General features: G+C 35.6%; 1 protein-coding gene across 2 annotated transcripts in view; it reads left to right on the plus strand.

The window, feature by feature from the left end:
• The window catches only part of prickle2a (prickle homolog 2a), a 37431-nt gene that overhangs the window by 11337 nt on the left and 9620 nt on the right, over window positions 1-16474 (plus strand). The window contains exon 2 of one of the 2 annotated variants that reach the window (XM_060882345.1): window positions 12811-12967. In XM_060882345.1, the coding sequence (XP_060738328.1) occupies window positions 12833-12967 (135 nt within the window). In that variant the 5' untranslated portion in view covers window positions 12811-12832. The remainder of the gene's footprint in view (window positions 1-12810; window positions 12968-16474) is intronic. The other variant, XM_060882346.1, reaches the window with a different exon arrangement.

Consider the following 16474-nt stretch of genomic DNA (forward strand, 5'->3'; position numbering starts at 1 on the left):
CTCTCTCTCTCTCTCACACACACACACACACACACACACACAATACACACACACATAATACACACACACACACACACACACACACACACTATAATATTCATGTTAATTCTATGAATTTGTGATAAATGATTTTCTCTCTCTCTCTCTCTCTCTCTCTCTCACACACACACACACACACATAATACACACACACACACACACACACACACTATAATATTCATGTTAATTCTATGAATTTGTGATAAATGATTTTCTCTCTCTCTCTCTCTCTCTCTCTCTCTCTCTCTCTCTCTCACACACACACACACACACACACACACACACATACATGCACACACACACACACACACACACACACACACACATGCTGTCAGAGGTCATGCATTTTCAATCATTGCCTTGTTTTTTATGATCCAGATAAGCTGTGAAATGGCTGTGATTGGATTACACTGTGCAAGATTTGTTCATTCTTTTCTCTGTGGAACGAAATGACAGCATCATAATCTAGTGAATAATATCTCACTAACATAGACTTATATCAGTAACAAAGTAACGTATTTGATACACTTATGTCATTTGTCCCACACCTTTTTTTAAGGTGCAGGGCAAAATTTTACATTCAGAAAATGATGAATTACATTCAAAGATGACCTGGGGTGGTGCTGTCTAAAGCAAATCAAATAAAGACCTTCCTGCAGCCAGAGATGTAAACAGGGTCAAAGTTTTACTGAGATCCACTTTGCAGAATTTTGAGTCACTTTATATTTAATATACCACAATACCAAATTGGTAATGTTGTACTTACATTTACATCATTTAGCAGACCTTATCCAGAACGACTTACATTTTATAGCATTTTTATACAACTGCTTTTCTCAGGGTTCCAGCAGTGGCAAATTGGTGGACGTAGGAATCGAACTCACAACCTTCCAATTGGTAGTCCAACACCTTAACCACTAGGCTACCACATCCCTAAATATCTTTAAATTATCATCCTGCTTCTCTCTCTCTCTTGCTTCTCCTCACCGATCACTGAAAAATGCATGCAATAAAAATACCATGTACCCTGCAGCTTAGACCTAAACATTACTGCAATCAGCAGTCAGCTAACATTACTGTGATCAGACAATGTTACAGCAATCAACTAACGTTACAGCAATCAGCTAACATTACTGTGATCAGACAATGTTACAGCAATCAACTAACGTTACAGCAATCAGCTAACGTTACTGTGATCAGATAAAGTTACAGCAATCAACTAACGTTACAGCAATCAGCTAACGTTACTGTGATCAGATAAAGTCACAGCAATCAGGTAACATTTCAGTAATAAGCTAATGTTACAGCAATCAGCTAACATTACAGAAATCAGCTAACGTTACTATTCTCAGATAACATTACAACTATCAGCTAACATTACAGCAATCAGCTAATGTTATTATGATCAGATAACAACACATCAAATAATGTTACAGCAAACAGACATTACAGAAATCAGCTAACTACTATGATCAGATAACATTACAGCAATCAGCTAACATTACAGCAATCAGCTAACGTTACTATGATCAGATAACATTACAACAATCAGCTAATGTTACAGCAACAGCTAACATTACAGCAATCAGATAACATCGCAGTAACTGGCTAAAGTTTCAGTGATACAAATCGCTGTGAATTAGCTAATTCTATAGATATGATAGGGTGTCAGAATGAGAATATTAAAGTATAAACCTGTGATTGTCTTGCGACTGGCACTGGCAAGTTTGGTGTGACCTGACCATTACAGGCATATGCGGTTCTTCCCCAACCTGTTGTGACAATGTTTGAAGCACACAATTGTACATGATTCCAGCATGACAATAAGTTCCATTAAGACATGGTTTGCCAAGGCTGGTGTGGAAGAACCCAAGCGTCCTACACAGAGCCCTGACCTTGGCTTAAATGTACGCCTTTAAGAAAAACTGAAACACTTACTGCACCCCAAGCCTTTTCACCTGAGATCATTCCCTGACCTCACTAATGCTCTTCTGGTTGAATGAACAAATCCCTACAGCCATGTTCCTAAATCTGTTGGAAAGCCTTCACAGAAGAGTGGACAATATTAAATATTAGAACAGCAAAGAGGACACCCATAATGGACAGACAGACAAACATTTGGAATGTGATCGGTAAAACAATACAATAACCTTCACTAATAGACCATTAATAAATATACAACATTAACTGATAATTAACAAATGTCCAAGTGATTATTCATATAAAATAATATACACTTTTAACCAATTCTTTTGAACAAAAACTGGTCTGGCTATAAAAAAAAAAAGACAAATTATATGTATCAGTGACATTTATATACACTATTGTTCTATTATTGGCTCATTTATAACTATGACCAAAAAGAGTTTACACAAGAGAGGCTTGTATTATGTATAGTCATAGATGTATCTCCATTCACTTTTAACATGTTTATGAGGTACATAAACAAAATCTGGGAGTATAAATAGTAATCTTCTGTGTTTTGTTGTTTATAGCACAGTGTTAGATAAATGTCATGCACATTATTAAGATATTTCTTATCAGATATGCATTTAAAGGTTAAGCCTTACAAACAGACTGAATAACACTAAAAATGGCCCTTGCCCAATTGCACAAAATTTCTTATGTCTTTGAATTATAGACACAAGTAGACACAGTGTGAAACACTGTGTTTAAAGCGATGGGACTGGTTTGAAGCAGTACTGCACACGTATATTGATATGATTTCCTATGACCTGTCATTTGAGACCATTTCATACCAGTATTGAAAGACACTTCTTTCTTACTGCAAAAATTCCCTGTAGTTTTCAAGAAGAGAGTATGACTTAAGAGTATGTAAGTGAAATGAGGTATCAAATTGCCATGTGCCATGAGAAGATGAGTCTGGGTGTCCAAATTCAATCCGGATTTCGGTGGGAGATAGATTGAGAAAGGCAAGCAGGGCCTCCTTGGGTTGTGTTTGGTTTTATTTGGGGAGCTATTTGCCAGAGTAAGCTCCCTCTGTCTTCATTACTCTCCCACTGTGTGGCGGATTTAATGACACATCGGCTCCGGCAAGCTTGTTTCCTTGCGCGAGGCTCGCAGCTGCGCAACGTTTCCACGGAGACCTGAAAGCTCCATGGCGACCGGTATGAATGTCTGACAGCCTTTAAGGATGGACGATGCTACTGATTTTCTTTGAGATCTGGTATATAGAATACAAAGGTTGATATACTGATAGTGATACCTGTGTAAAGGGGGAAAAAATAGATAGATTTTTAGTTTCATTTACATTTACATTTACAGCATTTGGCAGACGCCCTTATCCAGAGCGACGTACATAAGTGCTTAAATCTCTAACATTGAATACATTAATGCTGGCTCACTAAGTTACATACTTAAGATACCATGAGTTTAAAACATTTGTTCAAAGTTACAATGAAAGTGTCAAAGGTGTTTTTTTTTTTTTTTTTTTTTTTTAAAAATGCAAACAATAATGAAAGAAGTGCTAGTTGAAGTGTTTCCTGAATAAGTAGGTCTTCAACCGCCGCTTGAAAATAGCCAGTGAGCCAGTGAAAATAGCCAGTTTCCCAACTCATATCTTAACTTTAAAATCTTCAGAGTATCTTAAAGAAAATGATTCCATTGCAGCTTAGCGGAACACCTATGTCTAAATAGTACATATAGTTTAGTCAATACACCACATTTCTAGAATATTCTTTCATTATAACACTGCTTTTATTTTGTCTGTCTTATTTGTATATTGTATTTTTTGTGTGCATTCTAGTCAGGTGAGTCTCAAACTGGCACAAACCTACACTGGGTAGATTATGGTTCAGCAAGGATTTCGCGTCAAAATTGCCTCCAGGGTTTTTAGGCTGTGTCTAAAGTGACATGCTCTGTTAGTCTGCCTACTAATTTGTGGATTTGTTATGAATAAAACCTCATAGATAGATAGATAGATAGATAGATAGATAGATAGATAGATAGATAGATAGATAGATAGATAGATAGACAGACAGACAGACAGATAGATAGTTCTCATTTCATTGGCATGCACTCAAGCAAAATTAAACTACATTGCTCTTGTTTATACTTTATCTTCATGAGATCAGGCTGCCAGATTAAACCTAGTGTAAATCATCACAATCTGTATTGTTCACTAAGTGTAGTAAAAGCAAAATAATAAATAAGCATTCAGATCAGTTATTTTTTAAATGCAATATAACAGATGCAAGCAAATTGAAGGTTTATTTAAAAGGAATGTATGTTTTTTTTTCTCATGGCAGCACATCAAATTTAGGAAGAAGATGACTTTGTATATGCAGCTCCAACAGTCTAAAGGGCATTGATATGTGCCAAAAATAGCTGGACCTCCCAGTTTTGCCAAGAGGACAGCTACTTCGTAGTTGTTCTGTTATTGAGTCCTCTCTGGTGTTCTTCTAAGTCTTCCTCATGACTTGTGGAGGCATATGAAATCTCATTTTCCAAATGCTTATTGCTCTCTCCTCCATGCAGTGTGACCTCTGGTGTGCACTGTCATAAATTCTCTTCGTCTACAGTCTGTGGTTGAGCAGTTGGTGTAAGCGAATAGGCATGGAACTGATCACCGCTATCACCCAGTAGCCAACTATTTCCACAGTCCTCATTCCCTGCTCAGTTGCAGACTTCAAAAACAGCCTTGATGAAGGCAAGATGGGTATTCCAAGTCAGCTTGGCGTCTGTGTCTGCTGTGCAACAGCTGGAGCTGTGATTCAAGAGTAAGGGAAAGAGATGTCTATCCATTTCAACTGGCATAATTTCATTGGCATAAAAACCATGGCATGAATGCATGTTCATGGTACAGTAGTCACTCAATACATGACTTGTCTATGTAAATGTCATTTGCTGACATTTAATTGGCCATAGAGGATCTGAAAAGTAAAAAATACTTTATTATGGAGATCGCTTGACCACATTGAGACTCATAGTTATTTTCTTTTTATACAAACAGCCAGAAATCATTACAAACCTGGCATTACCATTTGGCAAAAAATTATATCATACCAGTCAAGGGAAACGAGGGAAAACGTACTGCTGTGGTGATGTCAGGAGATTTGCACAGTATTTGCCTCATCACTGTGGGGGTAGGTTTAACGCCACGACATGTGAATCACTGACTCTTTGACTGGCTCCCCTCAATAGGCGTCAGAAAAAAGTTTTAAAAGACGTCACAACCGTATAGGTCGATGCCATTTTCAGGGCTATCAGCAATGTCCTTAGCAATTAGAGCAAACAAAACACAGTGTCATATTTCCACACAGTTAATGGTACTGACATTAAAAAAATGACCAGATCTTATTTCTTAATCATAACTGAAGCTAAAATGACACATTATTAAATTAATCATATTTTTGTGGGGGTTTTTTTTTCGTGTGACCACTCTAGAATTATTTAATAATGTATGTTATAGATAGACATTTTACAGATATCTAGTAGAAATCTGTTAAATAATTCAACTTGTGTTTGAATAACAAACTAATTATTGGCTGTAAAAGATCTCAAACAACATGAATATTGGTGTTTGGTGTAAAAGTTCATGGTTATGTAATAACCATATAATCTAATGTCATGAGATTCAGTACAACTTTACATTGTAGAATGATATTAAATACACAGCAATGTAGCACCATTACACCAATTTCATTTATAATGAAATATTTTAAATACTTTTTAATCTGACATAATAATATTCACTGTTATAGCATATGTTAATTGTATACTATTTCCGCCTCATGATATGCTGTTATATTGGCTACACTGCAAAATAAAAACAGAAAAAACGTATTGTAGCAAAAAATAACGTTCTGAATCATTTTACTTGTAGTCCTAGTGTAGTGCCAATGATGAACAACAAATGACGGCTAGATTTTAGTTTCAATTTATCAGATATTATCAGTGAAATCCAGTTTTCTGGAAATACAGTATTTCCAAGCTCATACAAGAATAGTCTTTACAATGTGCATATAAGGTTATTAAACTAGAAAATGTTCCCTAAAAGTTATGATAACTGTTCTTTTGCTGCATTTCTCATCTAGTCAATAAACAGTTCTGTTCACTTGGAGATAATAGGCTTTGTGAATGTTAGTGCTTACTGGCAGAAACTTCTCCAAATGGGAGAGGAAGACACTTTCGCAAACGCGGTCCTCTTAAAACTACATTATGGTCATTAAACATTGGCTTTATCTCCTCTGTTTAATGGCTGTTATTTCATATGAATATTTATGAGCTTTCACTAATCCATGTAGTGCTTGCATCAGCAACTAGCTGCTGGTGTAATTGGAAAAGTATTTTTTCTGATTTCATCGCTTGTTTGTTTGTAAAGTCATATTAGGCTCTTGTTGTGGGGAAAAAACAAAAAAAAACATTTTTGCAAGTCCCAGAAAACTATGGCTAGTGTAGTGAAAAATCAGACAAAGTCATTCTTTTCAGTAAGAAAAGGTTTCCCATGGTGCAATTCTGTATATTCACTGCCAGTAAAAAAACGGAAACCCTTTAAGCAGGTCCTAATGTGTTGTCATTTGTTTACTGCACATGAAAACAGGCTATATCTTCAGCTTTAACAGGGACAACCCAGGCTTTTGCAAAGTGGACTAATTTCTGGAGGATATTTTGCTGAACTTGAATCAAAAGAATTGAATCCACTGCCCTAAACATTTGTTGCCTTGGTGTTTGCAATGCAGTATATAATTTTTATGTTTTTCTACACCTATAAAAAAAATCATATACTATATGGCCAAATGTATGTGGAAACCTGTCCATCACATCCCAAACTGTCAGGAAGAGCACAATTGTAACATTGTGTAGCATTAAAATTTCCATAGCACAAAGGTGCCCAAATATGTTCCATCATGATATTGCCTCTGTGCACAAGCATGGCCCATGAAGACATGGTTTTCCAAAGTTAGGGCTGAAGAACTCAAGTATCCTGCACACACCCCTGACCTCAACTCCACTGAAGACCTTTGAGATAAACGAAAATTCCGACTGCACCCCAGACCTCCTCACCTCACATCAGTACCTGACCTCACTAATGCTCTTGTGGCTAAAAGGTCAAATCCCCACAGCCATACTCCAAAATCTAGTGGAAAGCTTCCCTTAAAATTGGAGGTTGTTATAACGGTAAAGCCAGAATAAATCTGAACTGGGATTTTCAACAAACGCATATGGCTGTCCATAAATTCTTGGCCATATAGTGTATCATTTTAACATCAAATTAAACACATAGTATTTTTATGAAATGGATATGCAATGTTGTGAGTATTTAGTATTTCAGACATCATTTTACAGTTTTCTATACTAGAAACCTATTTAAAAGGCCACCTATGATCACATATTTAAATTTCAACAGATTGGGTTTACTGAGTGATGGAAAAGACTTGTCACTGTTTTTATGCAATAGCAACCCACATTGCAGGCATCAGAGGGGATCTAAAAATGACCAACTGCTCCTTTATACCATGGCTATGGCTATGGCCATGGCTATAATGTTTTTAAGTTAGCCAATATTCAGAATAAGAATAAGATAAAATTACTATACACTTGTACGTCCCTCAGCATTTGCACTTGGTCAGTATTCTCACTTCTGATATATTCACCCTTGCAATGAAATTCTGCATTGTCATTTGTTTACTTTGTGTTGCCATATTATTGCATGGTCGTATGATGTCTGTTGCTTTTCTCACAATAAAAAACTATTGGTATGCTGCGAACACAGCTAAGAAATTAGCTATGCTTTTGGATGAGGGCTCCTTGCAGAAACATTAAACCAGCCTCAAGGGTGTCATTTTAGCACCGATACTATTACATGGTCACATGCAGGCATCACTAAGGGTTAATTATCAGCACACATCCAGTAATTACAGCCGCATTATGCGACATGGAGGGCCCACTTGCAGCTGCTGCTTGACGCTGGAGTGTGTGGAGCTCATCAGTGTTTTCACCATCGTCATCGTTATTGCCAAAAGAATCTTTTTATATTCTTACATGTTTAAAACTGTTTGTCTTTTCACTTGATTTTCAAAATTAGATACCATTTCATCTTTCACACGATGAGTGAGTGCCTCAAAAACGTTAGGTTAATCAGCAAGTGTTTGCGTTTTGTTACTAAAATATTAATGTCGCATTTGGTCGATTCTTTTAGATCTAATTTAGATTCAGTCGTTTTTCTTTAAAGACTGGCCGTGCATCAAAGAGTTAACCTATTAGCAAAACAGCATTCAGCATCAGTGCTTCAGCTGAGAGCCTCCTCTCACATTGCCTTTTACATAAATAAGAGTTCTTTTTTTTCTCCCTCGCTCCCCCTCTCCGCTCTCTCTCGTCTTCCTCTCTCCTGTTCGCTCTCACACACACCCACACAGAAACAGTCAAATCCACTGGCAGAGGGAAAGAGAGAAAGATGAGGCAGGACACGTGAGAGAGAAAATCGTTTCTTTTAGCAAGGGTTTTGCACCTCTCTCTCTCTCTCTCTCTCTCTCTCTCTCTCTCTCTCTCTCTCTCTCTCTCTTTCACTCTCTGGGGTTTGTGGGATGCTGATGAGAAGATAAGATTTAAAGCAGATCCGTGTGAAGTCTTTCCTCTAGTTTTCATTCTGTTTTGTGTGTCACTGATCACCCGCTTTAATGTGTGCATGCATACAGATTCCTCTTGTGTCACACCAAACTACCACAAATCATAGAGTTCAAATTTAAGTGGGTTTGTGGTTGTTTGGTATGTTTATGCACTATTGTTTAGTCTCTCTTCTTGATAAAAAAAAAGGTTGAAACAGTGCCTGGGTGGCCAGGGGCATGAATACATTTCCAAACATAAGTGATATTAAGGCTGTGTTGCTTGTTGCAAATTAGAAATGTGGCCTGTGGCAACACCTATAGCTGCATTGATTGGCTAAAAGAAAGCACATTTACAGGTACAGATGTGCACATACTGTACAAGTTCAACTAAGCACTAGAAAATGGCCAGATGATGTACAACGCATGAAAGAAACAGTAATTTTAATAGAACTTTAAAGATAAATTCAGCATTTTTGCAAAATCAGACATTCGGACATTTTACTGCATATTGCTTTGATAGATACATCGAATGCCTAGTGCTGATGGATCAGTTTTGGTCTGTGTATTTCTTTTTTTCTCACTTCTGCTGTTCTACACCCTACAAGCTATTCCCATCTGATCTGACAGTAGTTTACCTTTTGCTACACCATGTATCAAACCTTTGTCTGACTTTTAGTGAGACTTTGTCACATGTCAGTTGGCAGCTGTATAAAAGATAGCATTGGCTTATACATCCACACATTATATTCACAGTGCATTCATCTTGAATAAAGGGACTTCATCACCATTCTTTTGGTTTAGGAACACTATCTTGAGTCAGCTATGACTCAGAGTGTATTTAAATGTTGTGGGCAGATAAGCAACAAAAGCTGGCAAGCAAACGATTAGTTAACTTGGACCTACAGATTGAGGCCATTAGACTACAAACCATTTTTTTTTTTTTTATCACTGATCACCAAAAAGGTACAAATTTTGGAGTTTGGTAGAATAAAGCAGATACAGGATTCAGTTAATTGTCCTCCCTACATTATATGACTTAGTACTGTTGGCTTGTAAATATAATCAAGATAAGCACCTTCATCTCTACCCAATCCATCAGTAAGAATTGACCATTATTTCTCAGTTACTGCAAAAACAGCAGTACAAATATTCAAAATTATACAAAGGAAGCAAGAATAAAATATCTAAACTCTGTATGTTAAATAATAGGAGATTTTTATTGAAATGATACTTGGCTTGGTTACCCAGGACAGTTAATAATTCAGCATTAAAATTATATGACCCCAAAATATTCGCTGTAAAATAATCCCATAAGAGCTTAATAAGGGTGGTATAGCCTGAGCTACACTGGACAGCCTCAGTTTAACAAAAACACATTACAACAACAAGTTTTTAATTGCCGTCAACACTGTTTAGGCAAGGTGTAAAACTGTCTGTGCTGTGTTACAACATTGCATCCGTAAAAGTAAACACCATTATCACTAATTACCTATGTTCCCTTTTGCCAAGTCAAATCAGACACATTAAAAGTATTAAAACTGTTTATGGTCATTTATTACTCTTAATTCTTGTAGCAGGGCAGCTGAAATGTTGGATTTCTTTACATCACAAAAAATCAGGGACAGAAAATAAGGACTGAAGATTCAAAAAGCAATTTTTTTATTTAATTTGAATGCAATTTAATATGAAAGCAAGGGACAATAAAACAATATAATAACACCAAAACTCGCCTTGATCACATCAAATTAAGTTTAATTTAATAATATGGCTTTCAATTTCCTTATTTGCCAGCATATCATATTATTTGGGGTGGGGCTTTTAACACAAACTTTAATGAAACGAAGTCATGTAATTAAAGAGTGGGCAGGATATAAAATGAAGAAATTTAGATAAAATAAATAAAATAATGATATTATTTTTGTTAATTCAGTGTACTCTCCTGAGACGCTAGGATGTGAAGTTCAGTCTTAGCATAAGTTACCCACAAAAATTTACTTTTAATCAGATATGTACTGTAAAGCAAAGCTGTGTGGTTTCTGTGTACATAACTGTAACAAAAGGCGACTCTACAGTATCTTGTTGTTTCGAATTCTCAGCTGGATGTTCAATTTTATTTCCATTTTATTTGTATAGCGCTTTTAACAACGGATTTTGTCACAAAGCAGCTTTACAGAAATTCAGATGAAGATTTAGAGATCCCAAATGAGGGCTTGTGTGCATTTTTATTAGGATAAAGTCATTTAAATGCAAATGCATTGTTATATTCTTCTGCCTATATGATCAGATTGCTAAAATCAGAGCAGGTTTGATTAGCCATCAGGTTCATTTCAAACCCAGCATTATTTACTTTATTATTTCTCTGTATTAATGAGTGAATTTAAACTTTCATTTTCCTTGGTGTGAATTTTAATCAGAGATCCTTATGTGATGTAGATGTCCACAGATCAGTCATGAAGGCTTGTCTAATCTACATTTTGGTGCTTCATGCACCTGTGGCTTTGTTAATTTGACATGCGACAAAGGCAATAGTGTCATGGAAAGATTTCCTGAGATTTCCAAAGGAAGAAACCTTTAGAGAAACTAGACTTAAAATAGTACGGACAGAGGGATTATAATTCATTACTCTTCAGCAATACTCTACAATACTGTTTGCTGAAAGGATATTTAATATGAGCCTACTGTGAATTAGAGTCCTGGAATAAGCATAGGACAGACATAATGTCAACAGCACAGTATCCATTCTACAGTATCCAGCTGAGATTATCTAAGAAGGTAGGATCTTTTGCAAGTCATCTGCCATCATCTACATTGTACATTTTACTGATTTAAAAAATCTAAAGAAAATGTCTATCCGTCACTTTGGGAATAATGGTAGCTCTAGAGATCCACATTTTCTGAGCTAGTGAACAGATCATATGTTCTGCCTCAGTGCAAGTTACTTTAGACACAGTGTCTGGATGGAAATTAATATTTACATCAAAATATATTTCAGTTTTGCAGCAGAGACTTATATTTCTATATGTTGTACCTAATAACATTGGTGTTACTTGTAGTATTGTGCCACTGGATGATCGTGGTGATGATAATGATGATGAGAACAGTGGCTCAGATGATGAGCATATTTAGAAGTAAGCCAAGCAATTTGTCAATTCTCCACTGGAAGCAATGTGAAGCTCATAAAATGTTGTTGTAAAGTATACACTTTTAGAATATTGAATTGATACATCTAGATTATGGAAAATTATATATATATATATATATATATATATATATATATATATATATATATATATATATATATATATATATATATATATATATATATATTTATATATTGCAATTGCTTATACCACATGTACCTAGAACAGTCCTGACTGTAATAATGCAATACTAGTTCATAGACACCTAAAACCTCAGGCTTCTTATGATTAGCTTTTAATTGGCACCACACTGTGTAGTTTCTTAATTTTCCTCATTTTAGAGAATCATTGTAGTACATAAACATTATCCTCAGGTAATCATGGACTATTTGTGAGTTCATATATTCTCTCTCTCTCTCTCACACACACACACTCACTCTCAGTCACACAGAGATCAATTTTGGCTAAAGTAATTTAAATGCAAATGCATATTCATACATGTCCACCTATATTATCAGATTGCTTAGATCAGAGCACGTTTGATTAACTGTCAGATTCATTCTGCACTATTTACAGTTCTCTATATTACAGAGTAAATTTGAGCTTTCATTGTCCCTGGTGTGAATTTTAATCAGTAAATTATAAGTGATGTTAATCACTCCACAGATCAGTCACGAAGACTCGTCTAATCGAAATATTGGTGTCTAATTCACCTGTGGCCATATTAGTTTGACACGTGCATGTAATATGTTTCTGCTCCAGACCCGCATAATCAAACTAAGCATCATTTACTAGATGGGCCCATAGAGGCCCGTAAAATATTTTAGACAACAAAATGCTGATTGATGGCGTATGGTATATTAACAAACTTGCAGCGAAATCCAGACATAAGGATATTTTTTCGTTTAGAGATATCAATGATGCATTGTTACTCAGCACACCTTCGCTCAATGTGCATCCAGTGAATATTTCATAGGCAGATTGGTCACATCTGTACATGTGTTAGGAGCAGCTTGCTAGGATTTATAGTCCTTTATTAAGGCTCATTCTTTCTGTGTGCGCAGTAGAGAGTGGTATGAGGCGGTGATGATGGCTTTGGACATGGAGAGGACGGTGTCTAAGCTCATGTTTGACTTCCAGAGGAACTCCACCTCCGACGACGACTCCGGCTGCGCTCTGGAGGAATACGCTTGGGTGCCACCAGGCCTCAAACCTGAACAGGTAAAATTCCCCATGTAAACACACAGAGGCACATAAGTGGTTTTTGCAGAGACACACTTTTAGAGGTACAGTATATAGCTAGTGTTGATATATTATGGAATATACAGAATGCTTGTTCACATCTTTGTGTGTTGTTGGGGAACAGATCGACCCATAGGGATACGACCTCGAAGGGACTTTTGGCTGCAACTTTTATTTAAAACAAAAATGAAAGAGATGAAAGGTTTCCTTTTTATTACTGAGCTTAATGTTAGGGTTAGATTTAGGTTTAGTAGTGTAGCATAGTATTAATTAGCTGTAGAGAAAATAGAAAAAACCCCTAAAGATATACTTTGATGTTGTACAGATGGTTTTACAGTTGTAATAATCATATCATTTTAAAATTATCATAGGTGATTCACAATCGTGGCTAGTTTCTTCATTTCAGGCTTACATGTGCTTACACCTCAACATACTGGTATAGTCCTGAATTGATTGAAGATGTAAATCCTCTCTGCTATAATCGGCCCTGATGTAAATAATGTCAAAGTAAAGATGTATTTTGTTTGAGATTTATTTCACACTTCCAGCAAAGCAGCGGTGTGTAGGTTGAATAAATGTTTGGACAAATCACCTTTGCAGAATTTATACCCGGATATAAGTCCAGAGATAATAATCTGCTGCTGTGCCCTTATATGTATATTGTTGTGTAATGATTACATATATAGATCATGGTATTTTGATGGTTTTCTATAGAGCCATGGGAACAGGTCACGGGTGAAGAAGTTTTTCTTCCTGTGTGTGACTGATGTTTTAAAAAGAAACGAAACTAGTGATAAATGTGGCAACTAGTGATATTATGTGGCAAATAAATGTAGGTCGGTGTATGGGTGTGTGTAGAAGAGACCTTGGAATATGAGAATTGCTGACCAGGGCCAGTAAGCTATAGAACATTTCATGGTCAGGCAGATGTGGAATAGAAATGACTCAGGTTAAATAATGACTCTGTATGACACCCTATCTCACATATAATCTCTCTCAAAACACATACAGACACACACAGAGACACACACAGCTAAACCATGGCATCTTCAAACCTCCCAATCTTTTTAACTGGTACAGAAGTGGATGGATATTTTAAATGATTTCTAAAATTTGAATGTGTTTCTTGTTCATGACAAGGGGAGCTTTGGTTCGTCTGATGAGTGCAGTTTATTTCATGTAATAATAAATAATCAGGAATTACATAACAGTAACATAACACTTTAAAAAAGATGCTTGTTACATGTCCCATTTAAATGTTTCATAAGAGACAAAATCAAAAGGTAGGAGGATTTTTTCAAATAATGTGACAAAAGAAAAAATGAAAACAAAAGAAAGCAAAAAAAAAAAAAAGAATAAGTGACTCAGTGACACTATCATTGAGTCAGCCTCAAGCTTTCGTCAGATGGCGAACTGTGAAAAAAAATTTATATACTTCAGGCTGTCGACATGGGAATTAAAAATGTATTAAAATGGAAATTATCCAGATTTTGTAATCTGTTGAGATTATGTTGCAGTTTAGATTTATAAATAAATAAATAAATAAATAAATAAATAAATAAATAAATAAAACGAGATGTGTGCATCTGATCATTATATTCCCTTGGATAAGAAATATTTTTTATTGCCATATTAACAGTTAAAATTAATTCTAGTTCATTTTATTAACATGATGTTTATTTAAATGATGATTCTATGCCTTCAGTTTTACCAAAAAGGATTTCCAGAGGCTTATATGTAATATCATTAGGAGCATCAGTGGCAAGAGTGTTTTTGCAAACACACTGTTTCTTAAAATAGCCTACCTGAGCCCGAGAAATAAAAAAGGTTCACCATTAATCACCTTTAATCACCTTCAATCATGACAGTCACTTTTTAAAAATAAATTATATATATATTTTGTATATATATATATATATATATATATATATATATACATATATATATATATGTATATATATATATATATATATATATATATATATATATATATATACATATATATATATATGTATATATATATATATATATACATATATATATATATATATACAGTATATAAAGAGATGTCTAGCTTATAATCTTACAGCTACAAAAAAAAACTGTCTGACTGACTTTGAATTTTTATTAATGGGATTTATACGATCTATAAAATCTAAAATAGATTATTATTTTAATTATAAAATCTTATAATAAATAACATTTTATGACCTCATCCAGCATGCAGCATTGCCTCCTAACAGCTCCAGGAGGTTCCTGGGCTCATTCCTAAGCACAAGTTACTGGAATTGTATTTATTCTCCATTTGTCTGCATTGGTTTTTCTCCAGGATCTCTGGTTTCTACCCACTTCCTAAAAAATGACAATAGGTGGGATAAGTTGTGTGTGAACGATGTCCTGGGATGCAGGGAGTATTACCTACATTTTTTATTCCCAGTGATCATGAGATAGAATCTGGAGCCATTGCAAGCCTAAGCAGAATAAAGTGTTTGCTGAAAATAAATGAATTAAGGAAAGAATAAACACGTATGTAATCCAAAAGATAGATTAACTGTTGCCACCTTGCAACTCCAAAGTCCCTGGTTCGAACCTTGAGCTTTAGTATACTTTATGTGTGGATTCTTGCATGTTCTCACTGTGTCTGTGTGGGTTTCCTCCCACTGTCATAAAAACATGCAGGTAGGCAGATTGACTACGCTAAAGCACCCTTAGGTGTGAAAGAGTGTGTGAATGTTTGTTTGCATTGTGCTCTGTAATGTTCCTGAGGTAGAATTTATATTTATCTATAACGATATACATATACATACCATACTTACATATACATACATACACATACATACATGCATTCATACATACATACTGTACATATGTGTGCACTTGTGTGTGTGCGTAAGAGAAAGAGAGAGCTGTAGATAGAGATAAAGCTACAGATACTGATCAGCCGAGTCACAGTCATAAGCTAACCCTTGTCTGTCCAAACCAATTACCTCACTCAACCACTAAATAAACCAGTTCTGGTTGCCTAGATACAGCTCTCTGCCGACAACCCACAAGTGAAGAGCAGAGTTGTGAGCTTACGTTGAAACGAAGCTCAAGACTATATCCTGATAGAGTTTGCAAACACGCACAGGCATACACATACACACACACACACACATAAGCAGGAAATGAGTCCTATTGAGGATCATCATCCTGCCACTTATTAAAGGCAGCCACAATATCATTGCAGGTCTCAAAACAGAAATTTCTTGGATACCAGTGCGCATTTGATAACAGAAAACTCAGACGAACAAAGTGATGAGAGATGTATGTGCTTATACTCAATTTCGGTGTGCAATCGTGGCATCTATTTGAGCTAATCATTTCAGCAAATGTGCTTGACCGTGAATACAGGTTACACAAACATTATTGTCATTTTTTATCATATGTAATAGCATTTTCTCAACAAATGAGAAAGGTCTTACTGTGGAGTCTGAGTGAATGCGT

The sequence above is a fragment of the Tachysurus vachellii genome, chromosome 11 (genome assembly GCF_030014155.1).
Source record: "Tachysurus vachellii isolate PV-2020 chromosome 11, HZAU_Pvac_v1, whole genome shotgun sequence".
Taxonomy (NCBI): domain Eukaryota; kingdom Metazoa; phylum Chordata; class Actinopteri; order Siluriformes; family Bagridae; genus Tachysurus; species Tachysurus vachellii.